General features: G+C 41.0%; 2 protein-coding genes and 1 non-coding gene across 3 annotated transcripts in view; all 3 read right to left on the reverse strand.

Annotated features, from left to right (window-relative positions):
* Positions 1-34: 34 nt before the first annotated feature.
* Positions 35-12,018, reverse strand: DNAAF2 (dynein axonemal assembly factor 2). Its single transcript, XM_032405034.1, has 3 exons — positions 5,417-12,018; positions 2,234-2,377; positions 35-1,198 (listed from the first exon to the last, which is right to left on the reverse strand). The coding sequence occupies exons 1-3, from the start codon at positions 7,253-7,255 to the stop codon at positions 692-694; spliced, it is 2,490 nt and encodes an 829-aa protein (XP_032260925.1). The 5' UTR covers positions 7,256-12,018; the 3' UTR covers positions 35-691.
* Positions 12,019-12,161: 143 nt separating this feature from the next.
* The window catches only part of POLE2 (DNA polymerase epsilon 2, accessory subunit), a 28,086-nt gene continuing 22,699 nt past the window's right edge, over positions 12,162-17,548 (reverse strand). The window contains exons 18-19 of the mRNA XM_032404587.1: positions 16,426-16,493; positions 12,162-12,740 (exon numbers count right to left, since the gene is read on the reverse strand). Coding sequence (XP_032260478.1) covers positions 12,722-12,740; positions 16,426-16,493 — 87 coding nt within the window. The 3' untranslated portion in view covers positions 12,162-12,721. The remainder of the gene's footprint in view (positions 12,741-16,425; positions 16,494-17,548) is intronic.
* Positions 15,740-15,904, reverse strand: LOC116633415. Its single transcript, XR_004299697.1, has one exon. It is a non-coding gene; the product is annotated as a U1 spliceosomal RNA (small nuclear RNA).

Here is a 17,548-nt window from a genome sequence, read left to right on the forward strand (position 1 = left end):
TTTAACAACAGTAACTTCCAAAAACATCTTTTAAGTTGAATTTTAAAGGCATCACTAAATAACCTGTATAACTCTCTCTCTATATATATATAGTGTGTGTGTGTGTGTGTGACACACATAAAATACAGAGTTGAAGCAAAAATACTAAATTTCATTCAGTGTATTTGTATTGTAATTGGATGGTTAATATTGGTTAGTAAAGTTCTAAGAATCTCTTTTTCAAGCATAAATACATCCTATTTAGTGAAACCTAAAGGCATAGTTTGGAGATGTCTACCCCTACCCACACACACATACAGATTAATTTCTAGTAAATTGCGTTCTTGAAAATTACTTTTTGTAACAGACACAACTTAGTGAATATTTACTTTGAAACTTTATTAAAGTAATGGTAAACAAAAGAAGCCAAAAACAAACAAGCAAATATATACAGGTTGTATTAAAACTAAATGTTTAACTGTCCATTAGAAAAAATATACATCTATCAGAGGAATCACAAAAATCTCCGTAATTAAGAAAACTTTGTATAAACTCTACATGCAAAAAAAAAAATTCTCTCTAGTTTCCCCATTAGAATCAAAATTGCAAATTTTAATTTTATACTTTCTTGAATACTTTAAGATAGTAGTTAACAGATAATCTATTTTAAGTCCAAAAAATTTTTACTTTTAAACTCTAAAATTATATAGAATTAGTCCAAGTCATATAGCAAAGAATTATGAAAACTGAATGCGCATTGAGTCACATGATCTTTAATAAACTGCACACTACCGTCCTGCATATTGGTTTCTTTTATGTTGTTAAGACCAGGTAAATTGTGAACTGTAGTTTTGTTTAGTAATGAAGATAGGTCATCTCCATCTAATTCTTTCTCTTCTGTTATCATTGGTTTTTTTAAGTCATCTTTTTCCTCATTTGAGTAAACAGGACTTTTTTCTTTTATAAATTCAGGTTCCATTTTTGACTCAGGTTGCTGAGACTTTCCAAACAGCATGTGAGAAACATCAAGAGACCCTTGTTGCAAGCATACAACTGAACCACAACTGTCTGTTTCTAGTACTTTAACTGCTGTAGATGAATCAGAATCAGTTGTTGAGGTGGTAGGATGTTCTGTATTTTCTTTTTCAGTTAGATGACTTCCTTCAGCGCCTTTTTCTTCCCTTTCATGAAGCTGTTCAGAGTTACTACATTCTTGCAACTATGTCAAGAGAAACAACAAATTAAGAATCTTTGAAAAAAACAGAAAATTAAATTGTACTCTCTGGATATAGGTTTTTTTTTTTTAATTTTTCTTAAGTTTTTTTTTTTTTTTAATATATAATGCTTACAGATCTGCAAATAGGCTTCTGGGCTTCCCCCCTCAAAGTTATCTTCCAAATGCTGCCAGTTATTTTTTAACAATGCAGACAGTGCAAACCTGGCATTAATTCTTGATTAATTCCTTAATTAAGGAATTGACCCCTTATCTCCTTCAGAATAAAATAATCCTGGCCTACAAAACCCTTTAGTAGTAATTCTTTTTTTTTTTAAAGATTTTATTTTTATTTATTTGACAGAGAGACACAGCCAGAGAGGGAGCACAAGCAGGTGTAGAGGCAGAGGGAGAAGCAGGCTTCCCGCGGAGCAGGGAGCCCGACGCGGGGCTTGATCCCAGGACCCTGGGATCATGATCCGAGTGGAAGGAAGGCAGATACTTAACGACTGAGCCACCCAGGTGCCCCAGTAGTCATTCTTAAAAGGACATTCTTTAATTTCTTGAATTTTCTTGAATTTCTGTGATTCTTCAAACCACTCTCCTCCCCAATTCATATGTAAATCAATTGTGCTAGTTACTAAATTATTTGTGTCCAATATTGAAGACTAAAAATAACCACACTTCAGGTTCAACTAGAAAGAATAAACAAACTGGATGACATAGCTCCATCCCACGGTTTGAGAGTCAAAAAGACTTGTTTGTCCCCGAACTCATACTCAAACTTCCCAAATGTTAGTTTTTTTCCTCTTCCTCAGTGGACAGTTATTTTGGGATTAAATGAGATATATGTGAAAATGAATGTCACAAAGTGTTTGGCACATAGTAAAATACATGCGAAAAAAGTCTTTACTCCTCTTAAGTCTTCCCAGCCATTATGTACATTTAATTTAAAGTTATGACATCAAGAAATCAAAAATTAAGTTATCTGTCAGGCTTTAACCTTGTCCTAAATCACTACAGAGGCCACCAAATCCTTACCTTTGCATGAATTTGAATCTTACTATCAGTAACCTGAAGAACTTCAATTAATGGTGGGGTTAAGGACATTGTCTGATTAAATGGAGGGCTCAGGACCTCTTCAAGAACCTCATCAACATTTTCTTCATTGACAAACAGTCTTTCCTAAAATAAAATGAGAAAACATATTCTGCCTTATAGGTCATTTTTGACACAGTTGATCTAAGAACAGCTCATACAAGTGCTTACACACTTCAGGATTACACTTCTAAAATGTTTAATGTTACTCCTATGCTGTCTTGGCAGAAGAAAACAGTATTGTACGGAGCAGTAAGAATAGCAGGAGTATATACATATACCAGAAAAGACCCTAAAAGAAAAAAGTCTTAGTTCCTTCTCTAAGTCTCTGTTAACAGTCTGAGATAATCTTACTTACAAATGGTATTTTCCTTTCCTTTTTTCTCTTAATATTTTATAAAAATAACATCACCTCTAGGGCTATAAATGCAGTTGCTGCTATAAAATATAATTTTAGAATACTTCCTAATGAGACAGCTAAGAAATATATATGACAGGATTTATTTAAATTTTGTGTGACCAGTTTGCCTTTTAGTTCTTGGCCAGGTAAGAGCCAAATATAATATTTAAGAGAAGTATATTCTGTTTTTGCGCATTGAGATAATCCATTGTGACAGTAGCATATAGCTATTTATAAGAATGAGGTAGATTTCAAGAGGCTGACATGGAAAGATTTCCAAACTATAATTAAGAAGCGCATAAGTCACTTTTACCAGAATCCCAAACACAAAGCAACTTGTGCATATTCATGTCAAGTGAATACAGGTATACAGTTAGGGTGCTGAAGGGATAACCATATTTAAAATGCATAAAATCAGTTTAATGTTGCCCAAAATAAAAGTACTTTCATAAAAACAAATTTCCAAATAAACAGTTCATTATTTGGTCCAAATAGGAGGGCAAAATCAGAAAGAGACAAGTTTAAAGTTCCCTTATATTAAATAGTATTTAAACTTATGAATACCTACCATGAACGTTGGGTACAGAAAAATCTTATATTTGGAGTAATTTCCTTACTATTATTTTAAAGTTCCAGAATAACTGTATTATAGAAACATCCCCCAATTAAAAGCATTTGTAAGGTTCCTGCCCCTGGAAAAGACACATTAATTGCACAAAAATACACCAAATACTTTTAGTCTTTAGTTAACCCAAGGAAAAATAATATTTATAATGGAAATGGTTATGATTAAAACAAAGTATTTGCATAAACTCACCTTATTCTAATGACTGATTTTACCCTAAAAGATACTGAATTCAGTGGTCCTAAAGCTCTAGGAAAATTTCCAGTGAATATTTAGGCTTTTATAAATCTATTTTATACTTGTTTATGTGTAAAGTAACAATTCTGACCTTGACAGTCACAAATCAGTCTAATTATTTTCATATGATGCATATAATATAATCATTATATATGTCTACCCACACATTACTCTTGTGATTTTAAAAAATTTTACTTTAATACTTAGACCCTAGTCCAGTGAAATGTAAAGAAAAATAACTGAATATAATGGTTCCATCAGCTTTAGCAAATGTGATCATTAACAAAATAATTACAAATCTATTTCAAGCATCAAAGATATAAAACACAGTTGCCCTAATCCCATTTTGGTCTAGTTTCTTTGCTAAAATAATGTTAGCCTTCTAGAAAATCAGATTAAAATAATAGCCTTTAGTATTCTCTCAACTGCTTATCCATAAAACTTTCTTCCCAGTTGTTATTTTTATATTTATTAAAACAATTACAGGGGCACCTGGCTGGCTCAGTTGGAGGAGCATGCAACTCTATCTCCGGTAGTGAGTTCGAGCCCCAGGACCGGGTAGAGGGGTAGAGATTACATAAATAAATTTTAAAAACAAATAGATAAATAAAACAATTACAGGAAAATGACTGCCCTTTCCTAAATTTCCCCCTTCTGATGATATAAACAGATAGTTTCATATTATATTCTCACAAAGTATCTTACCTCACCCTGGCTATTTATTTTACCATTTTGGGAGAGTTTCAAATTAACCACTTCTCACAGAAGATACCCCTCTTAAAATATGACTTATTAGCAAATATCTAGGAAAATCATAGGGAAGAAACGAAAATTTCTGGCAAGTTAAAACCCAAGGCTAAAAACTTAATTTTCAGTATATAATCTGCAACTAGTTTCATTTATGGGAATTTAACCCTTGAATTTGTTAAAAGCTAAAAAAAAATTACATGTAAAACTGATACATACTTCAATGAAAACCACCAATTGTTAATTTATGAATTTAAAATTTTCCTTATAACTTAAAATTTTACAAAGTTTTTTAAAAAAATTATCAATAGGGGTGGGCGTGTGAGTGGCTCAGCCAGTTGAGGAACCCACTCTTGATTTAGCTCATGTCATGGTCTCCGGTCCTGGGATGAGCCCAGTGCATGCTCCCGCTCAGCGGGGAAGTCTGCTTCTCTCTCTCTCTCCTTCTGCCCCTCACCTACTTAAGTAAGTAAGTAAGTAAGTAAATAAATAAATAAATAAATAAATCTTTTTAAAAAATTGTCAGTTATACTGGAGTACTGAATCTGAAATTCAAGAACCTCAATAACCTAAGAAGTATAGTAGCAACTACAATCGAACACACTATTCGTGAAAATTATGTCCTAAGTAAACTAGGTAATGCTCAGCCCCAAGTTCTAGAGTACCTGCCCACAAGAGGTGTAGCTGATCTTGATGTTCACTCTAACAAATATTTATATAGTTGATCTTTCAACAGCAGGGGGTTAGGCGACACTTCCCTCCTCTCCACCCCCCCCCCCCCCCCCCCCGTTGAAAAATCAACCTCCAACTTTTGACTCCTCCAAAGCTTAACTACTAGTAGCCTACTGTTGACTGGAAGCCTTACCTATAACATAAACAGCCCATTAACTAATATTTTATATGTTGTATTATATACTATATTCTTATAATGTAAACTAGAGAAAAAATGTTTTTAAGAAAATCATTAGAGAAAATACATTTATAGTATTATACTGTATTTATCAAAAAAGATCTGCTTATAAGTGAATCCAGGCAGATCCAACCTGTGTTGTTCAAGGGTCAATTATAAAAGCGGTACGGAATATTTCAAATATAAGAGTCTAGAAAGAACTGTTACCTCCAAAGAATCCTTGTTTAAACCATAATACCACTCTCTCCAATGTCCATAGCACTCTGGCGATTTAGCCAGTTCTATCACTGCATTGTTTGAAGAAATACTAGCCACAGGTTCTTTGGTACTCAATTTATTCTCCGGAGCAAATTGCAAAAAGAAGGAATAATAAACTAAGTCTTGGGTGGAGAAGCCTAATTTGTACCGGAAGGGGCTCACATCCCCTTGAAGACTTTGCGGTTGGATCCGAGGCACTTGAATTAGCAGGGTCAGGGATTCTTCATCCTGATTACAATGCAAAGGAGGACACAAAGGTTCCTTGCTGCCGGTCCCGGGACCACCCATGGCTCGATCGGAGGGCTCCCGGCCCGCGCCTTCCCCGATCACTCGCGTCTCAACGCCGAGGTCTCCACGAGCACTCTCTCTTCCTGCAGAAGAACCCCTGTCAAGGTCCCCAGATGAAGTACCAGGGGAGCCTCCTCCACCGTCCCCAGGTGAGTTCCCTGCTACGGTAGGCGGCTCCTCCTCGATGCCCGTTGTCCACACCGCTTGCTCGTCCAAGTCCTGCTCCTCGGGCTCGGAGACGAGCTCCTCCGCAGCGGCCGCTGGGGTGGTGATCCTGGCGTCCGCAGCCCCGGGTGGCCTGGAATCCGGGCCACCGTTACCGGCACAACCCCCTACCGGGCCCATCTCCCCCTTGCGAGCGGAAGCGCAGGTCGCGCCGTCAGTTCCGGACATGCAGACGGACTCTTCCGGCGCCACGGCGGGTTCCTGGCGCGCGGGGGGCAGCGCCACGGGAAGCGTGACCACCAGCTGTCGCCGGGCCTTGTTGAACTGCGCCTTGCCGCGGCTGTCGTCCACTGGGTACGGGAGCGAGAGCCGCAGCCGGTAGTCGGGTTTCCTTGAGTCGAGGCACAGCCGCTTTCCCGACACCTCCAGCGCCGCCTGCTCGGCCGAGCGCAACAGCGGCAGCTCGATGGTGACCACCAGCTCCCGGGGCACCGGGCTGGGGGCCGAGTCCCGGGAGCAGCGGTAATCCTGGAGGTCCACGTGGTGGCGCTGCACCACGCTGTAGCGAGGCTCTGTGGGGGCGGGCTGCAGGACCGCCTCCGGAGGAGAGGGCGCCTGGGGTGGGGGGACCACTGAGTTTCCGGCCGCCGCAGGGCACCGGTAGGGGTAGGGGAAATCGGGGAGAGGGCTCTCCAGCTCCTCCTCGGGCCGGGCCGGGACGCCCCCGGGAAGGGGCGTGCGCAGCACGGCGGCCTCCTGAGTCCCCTTGTACTTGATCTTCAGGGTCTTGGCATTCCTGCGGTCCAGCTTCACGCCGAACTGCTTCTCGATGGCCTCCAGTGCCGTGGCGTCCAGCATTTGGCGGAAGCGCTCGTGGCGCCGGGCCAGCGCGAGCGCGTCTGGGTGGAAGACCACGTCGTAGACCGTGTAGCGGGTGCCTCGGCCCCCCGCGTACTCGCGGCCGGGAGCCAGGCTGTAGGGCAGAGACCACTGGCTGCCGGCCGCCGCGCCCCTGGGGCCGGGTCGGCTGCTGGGCGCGCCCACCAGCGCGTTGCTGCACACGTTCACGAAGCAGCGGCGCGCCCCGTCGAGGCTAGTGCGCAGTACGTGACCCGGCTGCGGGTGCACGAACCGCACGTCCACTCCGCGCTCACGCTCCAGCGCGGTGATGTCCGCCTCGTAGCGCCGCCGGTTCTCCGGGTCCGTGAGCTCCTCGGCGTACTCGGTGAACATTCGCCGGAACTCCGGGTCCTGGAAGGCTGAGGTGAGCCGCTGGACCTCCTCCCCGCTCAGGTCCAAGTCGTCCAGCGGCGAAGAGGCTGCCGCCTTGGCCATGCTGCCCCGCGGCTCCTAGCCCTCGGGCGGGAGGAGATGGACCCGAGGCCAGGTGGGTGGGACGCGCCGTGGAGTCGCTGGTCTGCGGAGAGTGGGGCGGCCCGGTTCGGTAACCGCCAGAGAACTGAGCCTGGGGCAGCGCGTGGTCGTTGCCATAGTGACACCGCCACCAGCCGGGAGGAGGGGCAGGACTTGGAGCCGGCTGGCGGAAGCGCCACAGATAGCCTTAGTTCCTTCAGATCAACCCACTACGCCACATACTGCCTGTTTAGATTCCTGTGCCATGGTGCAATTACTTCTGCAGAATAACGGTCACAATAATTGTAATTTCCAGCATTTATGTACGTTATCGTATTCACAAGCTGTAATTCAAGTTTAAGCTTATGTACACTTTTTACTTTACCAAACCGACATTTCAGTTTTCTGGACATTTCACCATAAAGTTTGCCCTATGACAACTCACATTTGGGGCAAGAGCTATGGGCAGGTTATTCATAAATACCTAATGATCAATAAGCATACAGGACTTTTTATTTTTAGTTTCTTATTTATTTTTTTTATTTAGTAATCTCTACACTCAACCTAGGGCTGAAACTCAGGACCCCGAGATGAAGAGTCGCATGCTCCTCTGACTGAGCCAGCCAGGCCCCCCAGGACTTTAATAGTAAAAATGCGAATGTAAGATCCCACATATTACCTATCAAAATGGCAAGGGCTGTTTTTACAATTACTGTATTTCCTTGGGGTGGTAGTAAAGCTTTTCTAGAGAGTAGTTTGGTAGCTGTATAAAAGCCTTTAGAAGGTACATACTCTTTCCATCCAGCAATTCTAAGAGCGTGCTCAAAGCAACATTTCCCATGATTGTAAAGGTCTGGGAAGAATCCAAGAATTCAACAGTGGGACTGGGCGAGCAGATTTTGCTATAGCCATACAGTGGGATTTTATGCATTCAAAAGTGGTGTTATAGAATAATATTTATTGACTAAGGTAGTTATTAATTTGTAGTTGTTAAATCCAGTGATTGTTCTTCTGTTCTCATTCTGTTGAAACTTTCATCCACATTTAACACAGTTGATGTTGGCATTACCTCAGTGACAAGACACTTCACAGATTTCTCTCCTACCTCACCAGACACGTGACATTATATAGTCTGTTTTGCACGTGTTTGCCTCTGTTCCACTTGTAAGTGGAAATGCCTCAAGGCTGGGATCCTGTCTCTTCTCCATTTACATTCTCTCCACAAATATTTTTACACTCACAAATACCAGACATATATCAGGTTCTGAATTCCAAACTCGTATATCCAGTTGCCCATTTGAGGTCTCCATTTCAATGATTTAATGCTTATGTCCTTCAGGTTTGAAATGACCAAAAATCTAACTTCTTTACCTCTGCCCTCATCTTATGATCTCTTGGCTGTATTCAAAACAGTTGACTGCCCCTCTTGAAATATACTTTACTCTTGGTTTGAAGAACTCCATGCTCTCCCATTTTCCTCCCCCTTTGCTTGTTCCTTTCCCGCCTGTCCTCTAAATGTAGGAGTCACCCAAAGTCTGTTCATCAGACTACTTACCTAATCGTATTCCTTCCCAGATGATCCTAATCAAGCTCACAGCTTTAAATGCCATCTAAGTTTAGATTCATTCTTTCAACAGATATTTATTGCACACTTGCTGCACCTACTACTTATATAAGTAAGGGACTGTTCCAGGCACTGGATGGAACAAAACAAAATCATTGTGTTCCAAGGACGTGAAGCAACTGGCACTCTCATATGCTGGACGTATCTATTGGGTCAATTACTTTGGAAAATTTTTGTTGACTGTAATGTATATCTCATAACTAAAAAATTCTACTCCTAGATATATATCCAATAGAAACACATATCCCTATCAAAAGACATATACTAGAATTTGCATATTTATAATAGCAGTATTTGCAATAGATAAACAGTAGAAACTACTCAAGTTTCCATCAATAGTAGAATGGACAAATAAAAAGTATATCCACACAATGGACATGAATGAACAATGTGGATAAATGTTACTAACAAGGTTGTATGAAAGAAACCAGATGCAAAATAATACAAACTATATGATTCCATTCTACAATAGGCAAAGCTTGGCAAAATGAATCTCACTGCTAGAAACCAGGCTAGTGATTGTCCTTTCGAGGGGGAGTGGGGTGTTGTGATTGGAGGGGAGCAGGAGTGAGCTTCTGGGGTGAGGGGTAGTGTTCTGATTCTTAATCTTGGTATTGCTAACAGGATGTGCAGTTTGTGAAAATTCATTGAGCTGCACATTGACGATAGGGGACTTTATGTATGTTATCTTATACTTCAGTTGCAAAGTTTTTTAATGTACTTGTAAAAAAAAAATCCGTGCCTTCATGGATCTCATGTGGGTTGAGACTAGTGACTCCAGAATTTTATCTCCAGTCACATCTAACCTCTGAGCTCTAGGCTCATGCCACTACCTACCAGATACCTCCACTTGGATGTGTGATAGGCGTCTCCAAATAGAAAAAAAAATTTTTTAAGATTTTATTTTTAAGTAATCTCTACACCCAACGTGGGGCTCAAACTCACAGCCCCAAGATCAAGAGTTGCACATTCCACTGACTGAACGCCAGCCAGTCACCCATCCAAACAGAAATCTTGATTTTTTTTCCCTCTCAAACCTGTTATTTCCCCAGTCTCAGTAAACAGTACTGTCCACCCAGCTGCTTAAGCCTGAAACCTAAGTGTAATCTTTGATTCCTCTTACCCCCACCCTGCACCACTGTTCAGTTACCAAGGCCTGTGGTCTCTTCTTACACACCCCGAATACACCCACTTCTTTCCATTTCTGGTCTGAGCCACTGCATCATCTCCATCGCAGGCTTCTGCAGTAGCTTCCTGACTGGTCTCTTCAGCTCTTCCCTTCTTACAATCTCTTCTCCACACAGTGACCTTAGTGATCTTGAAAACCAGATCTGCTGAATGCCTTTCAGGAGCCCCACGTCCAGATTCCTTACTTGTGTCTACAAGGCCATTATGCCTTGATCCGTAGCCCTCTCCATACTCAGCCCCTGGATCATTACACCTCGGCCTCCATGGCAGAACACCCTTGCTCCTGGGTAGCCTGTGCTGCTGGTTGAACATGGTGTGTGAGGGCCTCCATTGCACAGAAAACACACGAATGTGCACAGAGTCAGTACTGAAACATCCCGTCTTAATTTTACCCTGCCTGCTCTGAGCGGTCCCCACCACTATAAGAGGACATAGTAAATTCCACAATCGTTTTTGGTGAATGATTGGGACTCGACTCATCTTACTTAATAGGTATATTTTACAGAACACCGGATTAAGTTCCTGTGCTTATCAGGCAGAGAAAGCAATTCATGGGCACAATTCAGTCTGTAATCATGTCTTCCTTAGTGCAGACTGTAATTTAAATCACTGGTGATTAAAAAGTCAGGATGCTTTACCTGAAAATTCAGATTTCTCCAGAATGGCCAGCTAGGCTCGGCTTCCCACGTGGCTACAGCTGGCTGGTGCGGATGGCGGCAGGTGCGGCCGTTAGGTGCACCTGTGTGTTCCAGTCGCACTTCCTGTGGTTTCCCCACATGAGACCAAGTGTTGCTTTTCTCACAGCAGAGAAATCTTACCCACGCCTGTCTTCTTGTGTGATCTACGTGGCCCCTGTTCATGACAGTGCCTCAGACCCAGACTTCTGGCAGTGAGCCAGCCACGCTCCAGCTGATTAAGCACCCAAGTCAGGGAGCACACCACCTCTCTGCTTTTCCCCCAGACAGAGGCGCAGGATACCCTTTCAGTGCTGCTCCCCTGCTGCCCCATCTTTCAGACTTCTGCTTTGCATTTCTGGACGGTGAGGATTGCCACCCGGTTCTAGTTCCGGTCTTGTTCTAACACGTGTTTGGTTCTGGCAACGTACCTGCTTGTAGTTAACTGCCTTGCTTCACTTCACCTTGCTGAGTCCTAAATGCACCCTGTCTTTCTAGCCACTAAATGTAAAAAGATCTCAAAAAGCTCATCTTATAGAAGCAAATGAATGAGGGAACACTGTATGAGTTTCCATTTATAACTTCCTACTCGTCATCTTTCATATGTAGCTCTGGTTCTCATAACTGGACCAACAGCCTTGCAGTGTTTATTTCACTACCACTTTCAAAGCCCAGATTATAAATTTTCCAAGCAATATAGCTTTTGAATTTATGCCTTAATTTCATCTTTAACTTTTTCTAGGCTATTCTTGAAATTAAAGCTAAATCGTGCTCTTCTAACATCAGGCCTCTACTAACCTCCCCAAATTTTCCATCTTCAAACCACTTCTCAAACTGCCACTTCACCCTTAACTACTAATTCACTTACCACTACATTCAGATAAAATTTCATTGAGGAATTTTCCCTTCAATATGTCATTTTTATTTTTTATCAGTCTCTCTTCCCCAAAAAGCTAATTTTCTTTCAAAGAGATGTCTTCCATTCTAGGCCTTTTGTAATATTAAGATTACTCCTACATGTGAAACATTCTTTGTACCCCTGACTTCCTGTCTTTCAGATTCATTTCTAGGCTATTATTGCAATGCTGTAAACTAAAAGATAAGTAAGGGGATGGTGTTAAGTGATCACATCCAAATAGCAAAACCTGCTGCTTCAAAATAATGTGTCTTCTAAATGTAAAATCTATGGCAACTATGTGTTTTTAAATCTCCAGTGCCAGGGCGCCTGGGTGGCTCAGTCGGTTAAGCATCTGCCTTTGGCTCAGGTCATGATCCCGGGGTCCTCAGATGGAGCCCCACATCGGACTCCCTGCTCAGCGGGGAGCCTGCTTCTCCCTCTCCCACTCCCCCTGCTTGTGTTCCTCTCTCACTGTCTCTCTCTGTGAATCTTAAGTTTCTTAGTTATCTTAAAAAAAAAAACTCTCCAGTGCCAAACCTTAAAAAAAATCTTAAAAAAAAACTCTCCAGTGCCAAAAGATAATTATGAAATGATTATCTTAGTAATATCCTGACACAAAGGTTTTCACTATCATTAGAATAAATTCTGTGACTTGAAATTTAGTTTGAAAATTGCTAAATCTACCATTAGGACTCTTAACTCTTATGGTGATAAAAACCTTAGACAAAATAAGGATTCAGAAAATTTTAAATATTTTTCTTAAAATGAATATTAGCATATGGCTAGTCTAGAAATAATAAGACCAGTTTTTAAGCATAAATGTATAATCGGATTGTATCTTCATGCATATTTTCATATTAAGACTATACAGAAAATATTTTTGCTATAAACCTTTGTAGAGTGTACCATGTTTATTATAACTTAATACCAAAATTTCATAAAATACAAATTTAAGAACATTTGTAGAGTTTATCATAATTTTACTGGAACTTATCAAAATCACATAAATATAAAATTAAGCAGAAACTGATGAATTTTCTTTCTTCAGATGTTCTTTAAGAATCTCAAAACCCTTGAAGTTTGCTGAAAATAGAAATTCATAAAATTAAACATGTTGGAAACCTAAGTTATTGTACATTTCTAAGTACTTAATTTTAAAAATAGGTCATTACATGCACATTGTTCCAAATTCAAAAGAGGACAGAGTGAAAAATAAGTCAGTCTCACACTCTATTTCTGTTCCTGGAAGCAATTATTTATCCTTATAAAGACAGTCTAATCATATATAAGCATCTATTGGGGGGGTATATGCTTTAAAAACATATACATAAGTGGTAGAATACAATGAACACTTCTACACCTTTTTTCAATCAGTAATATATTTACCTATAACTTTTAAAACTAATCCCTTCCTTTAAGGCTTTGAAATTTAAATACATTCGAAAAGTTCTGAAGAAGTAGACACATTTAAGTGGGGACCCATTTATTTATTTTTTTAAAAAGATTTATTTATTTTAGAGAGAGTCTGGCTGGGGGGCAGCAGGGGAAGGAGAGAGAGTCCCAAGCTGACTCTACGCTGAGCCTGACACGGGGCTCGATCTCATGACCCTGAGATCACGACCTGAGCCAAAACCAAGAGTCAGATGCTCAGCCTACTGCGCCACCCAGGCGCCTCCATATAGGTAACCATTTAAACTGTTTGTTTTGCTATTATAAAAACTACAATAAAAACACCTGTATCTACTTTTATGCATAAGCCCAAGTATACCTGTAGGATAAATTCCTAGAAATGTGCATGCTGGTATATACAGTCTAGGTCTTAAGAAATCCTGTCAAATTGCCCTCCATAAGGGTTTTTACCACTTTTTATTCCGACCAACTATATGTGAAAATGGGTATTTCTCCACTACATCACCAATACTATGTTTTAAATAAACAACGTATGAGAGTCCTTGCTGAAATAGGGTTAACCTTACCTACTTTAACTACATTTCTGTGATTAACGCTATAATATGATTTCACAAATAATTTACCAAAAGATTTCTTCTTTGGAGAAACTAAGTAGCAGGAAGACCAAATGATTCCACTATATCTTGAAATTTTTTTCTGTTCTCTCAAAAATAGACGTACGTCAACCTGTTTGATCAAGCACTAAAAAACTATAGTTTGGAAATCATGTCAAGGCTTTTCAGTATCTGAGTCTATAAAGAAGATAAAGGAGGGGCGCCTGGGTGGCTCAGTCGTTAAGTGTCTGCCTTCGGCTCAGGTCATGACCCCAGGGTCCTGGGATCGAGCCCCGCATTGGGCTCCCTGCTCCGCGGGAAGCCTGCTTCTCCCTCTCCCACTCCCCTCCTTGTGTTCTCTCTCTTGCTGTGTCTCTGTCAAATAAATAAATAAAATCTTTAAAAAAAAAAAAAGAAGATAAAGGAACCAGCTATTTCAACTCCATGAATGGTGAGCATCAACTCAAGTCAAGGGCTATATTAGAAGCTTTTAAGGAAGACAGGTACATATGTGACTTCTAATACAATAACGTAGAAACTATCACAGAGTTCTGTAAAAAGTGCTTAGAACACAAAACAATTCTGCGTGGCAGCCAGGGAACATTAACCAGAAATGTAACTGAAGTGTCTTGCACTATCCTAATTAATAAATCAATTAATTTCCTATTGTGGTTTACTTATTTATATCCCAGCTCATTTTTTAAAAAAGAATATGAAATGGTTTGCAGAGACAGATATAATAAAAAGATAAAAGTAAATGAGGAAATTCAAGTAATGGGAAAATACAGTTCAGAAAAAAAAAAAAAAGATGAAGTCAGGGCTGCACCCAACATTTACGCTAGTAATGACTCCGCAGGTAGAGGAGTAGGCTACACATTTGGTTGGGCTTCCTAACAGCTAAAGCAAAGGGAGTTTATTAGAAGATTCACAGTCTCCCCTAAGATAAACATAAACAGTTGCTTGGGATAGACACAGAATCCTCTTGTCCTGAGCCCTGCTGAAAGTTCCCAGTATTGGTTTTAATAGCAGAGTAAGTTTCACATCAAATTGCAGTTCAGTAAAAGTCATTCTAAAGGTGGACAAAATATGCTCCAGGCAGACAGCCCTCAGTAAAATCCTGGGGTCACAAAATCAAATGCCCTCAGGGGCATCCAGGTGACAACAGGCAGCCAAGACTCTGGAGGCAAGTGCTTGCTCTTACCTAAGGGCATTCCAAATCAATTTTGGTTTTTCAGGATTCAACATGGGCTAGGTAAAGTCAAACACTTTTGGGGCTTATAGAATAGCGTATCTGTGACCTTAATGACAGTATCTGTCTGGTTATATTCATTCCAAAAACCAAGCAGTGTGTGGAATACAGTAAGAATCAAATATATGTCAAATGAGTAAAAGAGGAAAACTTACAATATCTCATAAAGTGAATGGACTTACATCTTCCATGAGTACTGAGCAGCAAGAACAATGCATAATTGTTTTTTCAAGAAATATATAAGAGGGGCACCTGGGTGACTCAGTTGGTTAAGTGTCTGGCTCTTGATACCTGCTCAGGTCATGATCTCAGGGTCCTGGGATTGAGCCGAGTCAAGCTCTGCACTCAGCCAGGAGTGTGCTTGAGGATTCTCTCTCTCTCCTGCCCTTCCCCACCATACTCAGGTGCATGCGCATCTCTCAGATAAATAAATCTTTAAAATATACAAGAAACTTAATCATGGTTTCAAGGTTAGGAAGCAGATGTATTTTTTCCTTTACAATTTTATACTTTAAGCACTGTTTGAAATTTTTATCATGTACTTGTGTTCATTTTTATTTAAATAAATACGTTAATTACCAAAAAATAAAGACAACTGGGCTGTGTGTTCAAGATTACATTCTCTGACAAGAACCTGTAAGGCAGTTATTTGGTCACTTGTTCTTATCTAAGGTGGGGAGCTTTTTCAAAATATGATTAACTGAGAAATCGCATGTTAGGATGCCTGAATCCAAGAGAAATAGTGTCAATAATGCTTATTCCTGGGCCCTACAATTAGAGAGTCATTTGGTAAGTCTGGAGTGGGATCCTGGAACTTAACACCCCTCCCCCAGGAGAGAGCACAAACACAGTCCCCCACTACCATAAATTATGCATCTAGATTTCCCACTTTGGGGAAATCGCAGGGGTCAGCACATAGGGAGTGCAACGGATAAGCCTCGCCCTGGGAAAACCACTTTCATGATCATGGTATCTCCCCTGCCAGGGTTAAGTGAGAACAACATTTTTAAAAAGGATCACAGAGGGTTCTGATGAGGGTAGTCTATAGATCACCCTATGAAAACCACTACCCCCCCCCCGGGTGGATTATTCTTTATTCCCAAGACAACCCCCCCAACCCCAACCCCTCACCATCACCACACTAACACCCCGGGTTCCCCCCACACACTTCCTTAATGTCAATTTAAGGCAGATTACCTAGATTTTGAGAATCAACCACGTGGAGGGTGGGGCTGACCTCTCAGAATAATAAACATCATGAAGAGTCAGCCTGTAAAAGAACTAGCCCACTTCCCTGGCTGGTCTGACATATCCCTCAGAAGACAGTTCTTAATCTCTTTTATAAAGTACATACAATTCTGTGTCCCACAGTATGACCAGAAGTTCAGCCTGAAACATTTCCAAAGGACCACTACAGACATTTTTTAAAACCTCAACACACCTATAGGACATCTGATTTTCAGCAATACGACGCCAAAAGACAGTGCCTACTTGCCGTTTCTGGGGGTTCACTTACCTATCTTCTACTATCTTGTTGGACGGATAAAAAACTTTGAATGAAAATCCACTTCTTGGAAAAGAGCCCTTTGGAGAAAAAAAATGCCAGTAAGTGAATACTCAACTTTGTAAAAGAATTCCTATTTTTAAGATTAAATTCCTTGGTCATGACTTAAAAGTAAAGTTATAAGATGTAAAGTAGTGAGAGATTTTTTTTCCTGATCTTTATAGAGCGAAGGTATTACTATAAAATGTTTCCACTTGAAGCAAGTCTTTCAAGTTGGCTAGACAGCCTTATACCAACAGATGCAACTGGAAATTCTTAGGAGTGTAAGAAATAAATAGTACCATGTGATGCTACATATGCACATAAGACACTTGAACATCACGTTCAAGACAGCTTTCCTGCCCCTCTCTCCAGTGAAAATCGGCATTGATGGCCCTCTGGGGTGCCCCCAAAGCAACTGTCTACTATTAAACTAGGGCAGAGATGGTCTTCTCATTTCAGTCTCTGTGTCCCTGGCACTAACTCAACGTCGGGCCCATTGCAGGCATTCATTAGGGTGAGTAAGTATCAAGAAGGGATGGAAGAAGGGTGCCTGACGCTCAGTCAGTTGGGCGTCCGACTCGATTTTGACTTGGGTAGTGATCTCCTGGGTGGTGACATTGGGCTGGGGATTGGGCCCTGTATCAGGCTCCACGCTTAGCGGGGAGTCTCCTTGAAGATTCTCTCCCTCTGCCCTTCCCCCCACTCGTGCTCTCTCTCTTACTCTCTCTCCCTCTAAAATAAATCTTTAGGGGCACCTGGGTGGCTCAGGTCCTGATCCCAGGGTCCTGGGATCAAGCCCCGCATCAGGCTCCCTGCTTAACAGGGAGCCTGCTTCTCCCTGTCCCTCTGCCCCTCCCCCTGCCTGTGCACTCGCATACGCTCTCTCTCTGTCAATTAAATAAATAAAATAAATCTTTAAAAAGAAAAGAAAGGGATGAAGCAATGTGAAAAGCAAGTTTTGGGCTTGCCCAAAAGGTATAAATAAAGTAAAAAACTATATAATGATGGTGTAGGAGGTGGTGTTTTACTGGCCTACAGGAAGAGAAAGTGGAAAAATTCAGAAATAAGGTGCTATCAAATAAAGCAATAACTA

The sequence above is a fragment of the Phoca vitulina genome, unplaced genomic scaffold, assembly GCF_004348235.1.
Source record: "Phoca vitulina isolate PV1807 unplaced genomic scaffold, GSC_HSeal_1.0 scaffold7, whole genome shotgun sequence".
In the NCBI taxonomy this organism is placed as follows: domain Eukaryota; kingdom Metazoa; phylum Chordata; class Mammalia; order Carnivora; family Phocidae; genus Phoca; species Phoca vitulina.

Bases quoted from the DNA above. Each gene is read 5' to 3' on its own strand.
- DNAAF2 (XM_032405034.1), bottom strand. From the start codon at position 7,255: ATGGCCAAGGCGGCAGCCTCTTCGCCGCTGGACGACTTGGACCTGAGC. The intron at 2,378-5,416 runs GTAACAGTTCTT...ATTTTATTTTAG, and splicing joins TAAACAAGGATTCTTTGGAG to GAAAGACTGTTTGTCAATGA. The intron at 1,199-2,233 runs GTAAGGATTTGG...CTCTTGACATAG, and splicing joins AGATTCAAATTCATGCAAAG to TTGCAAGAATGTAGTAACTC.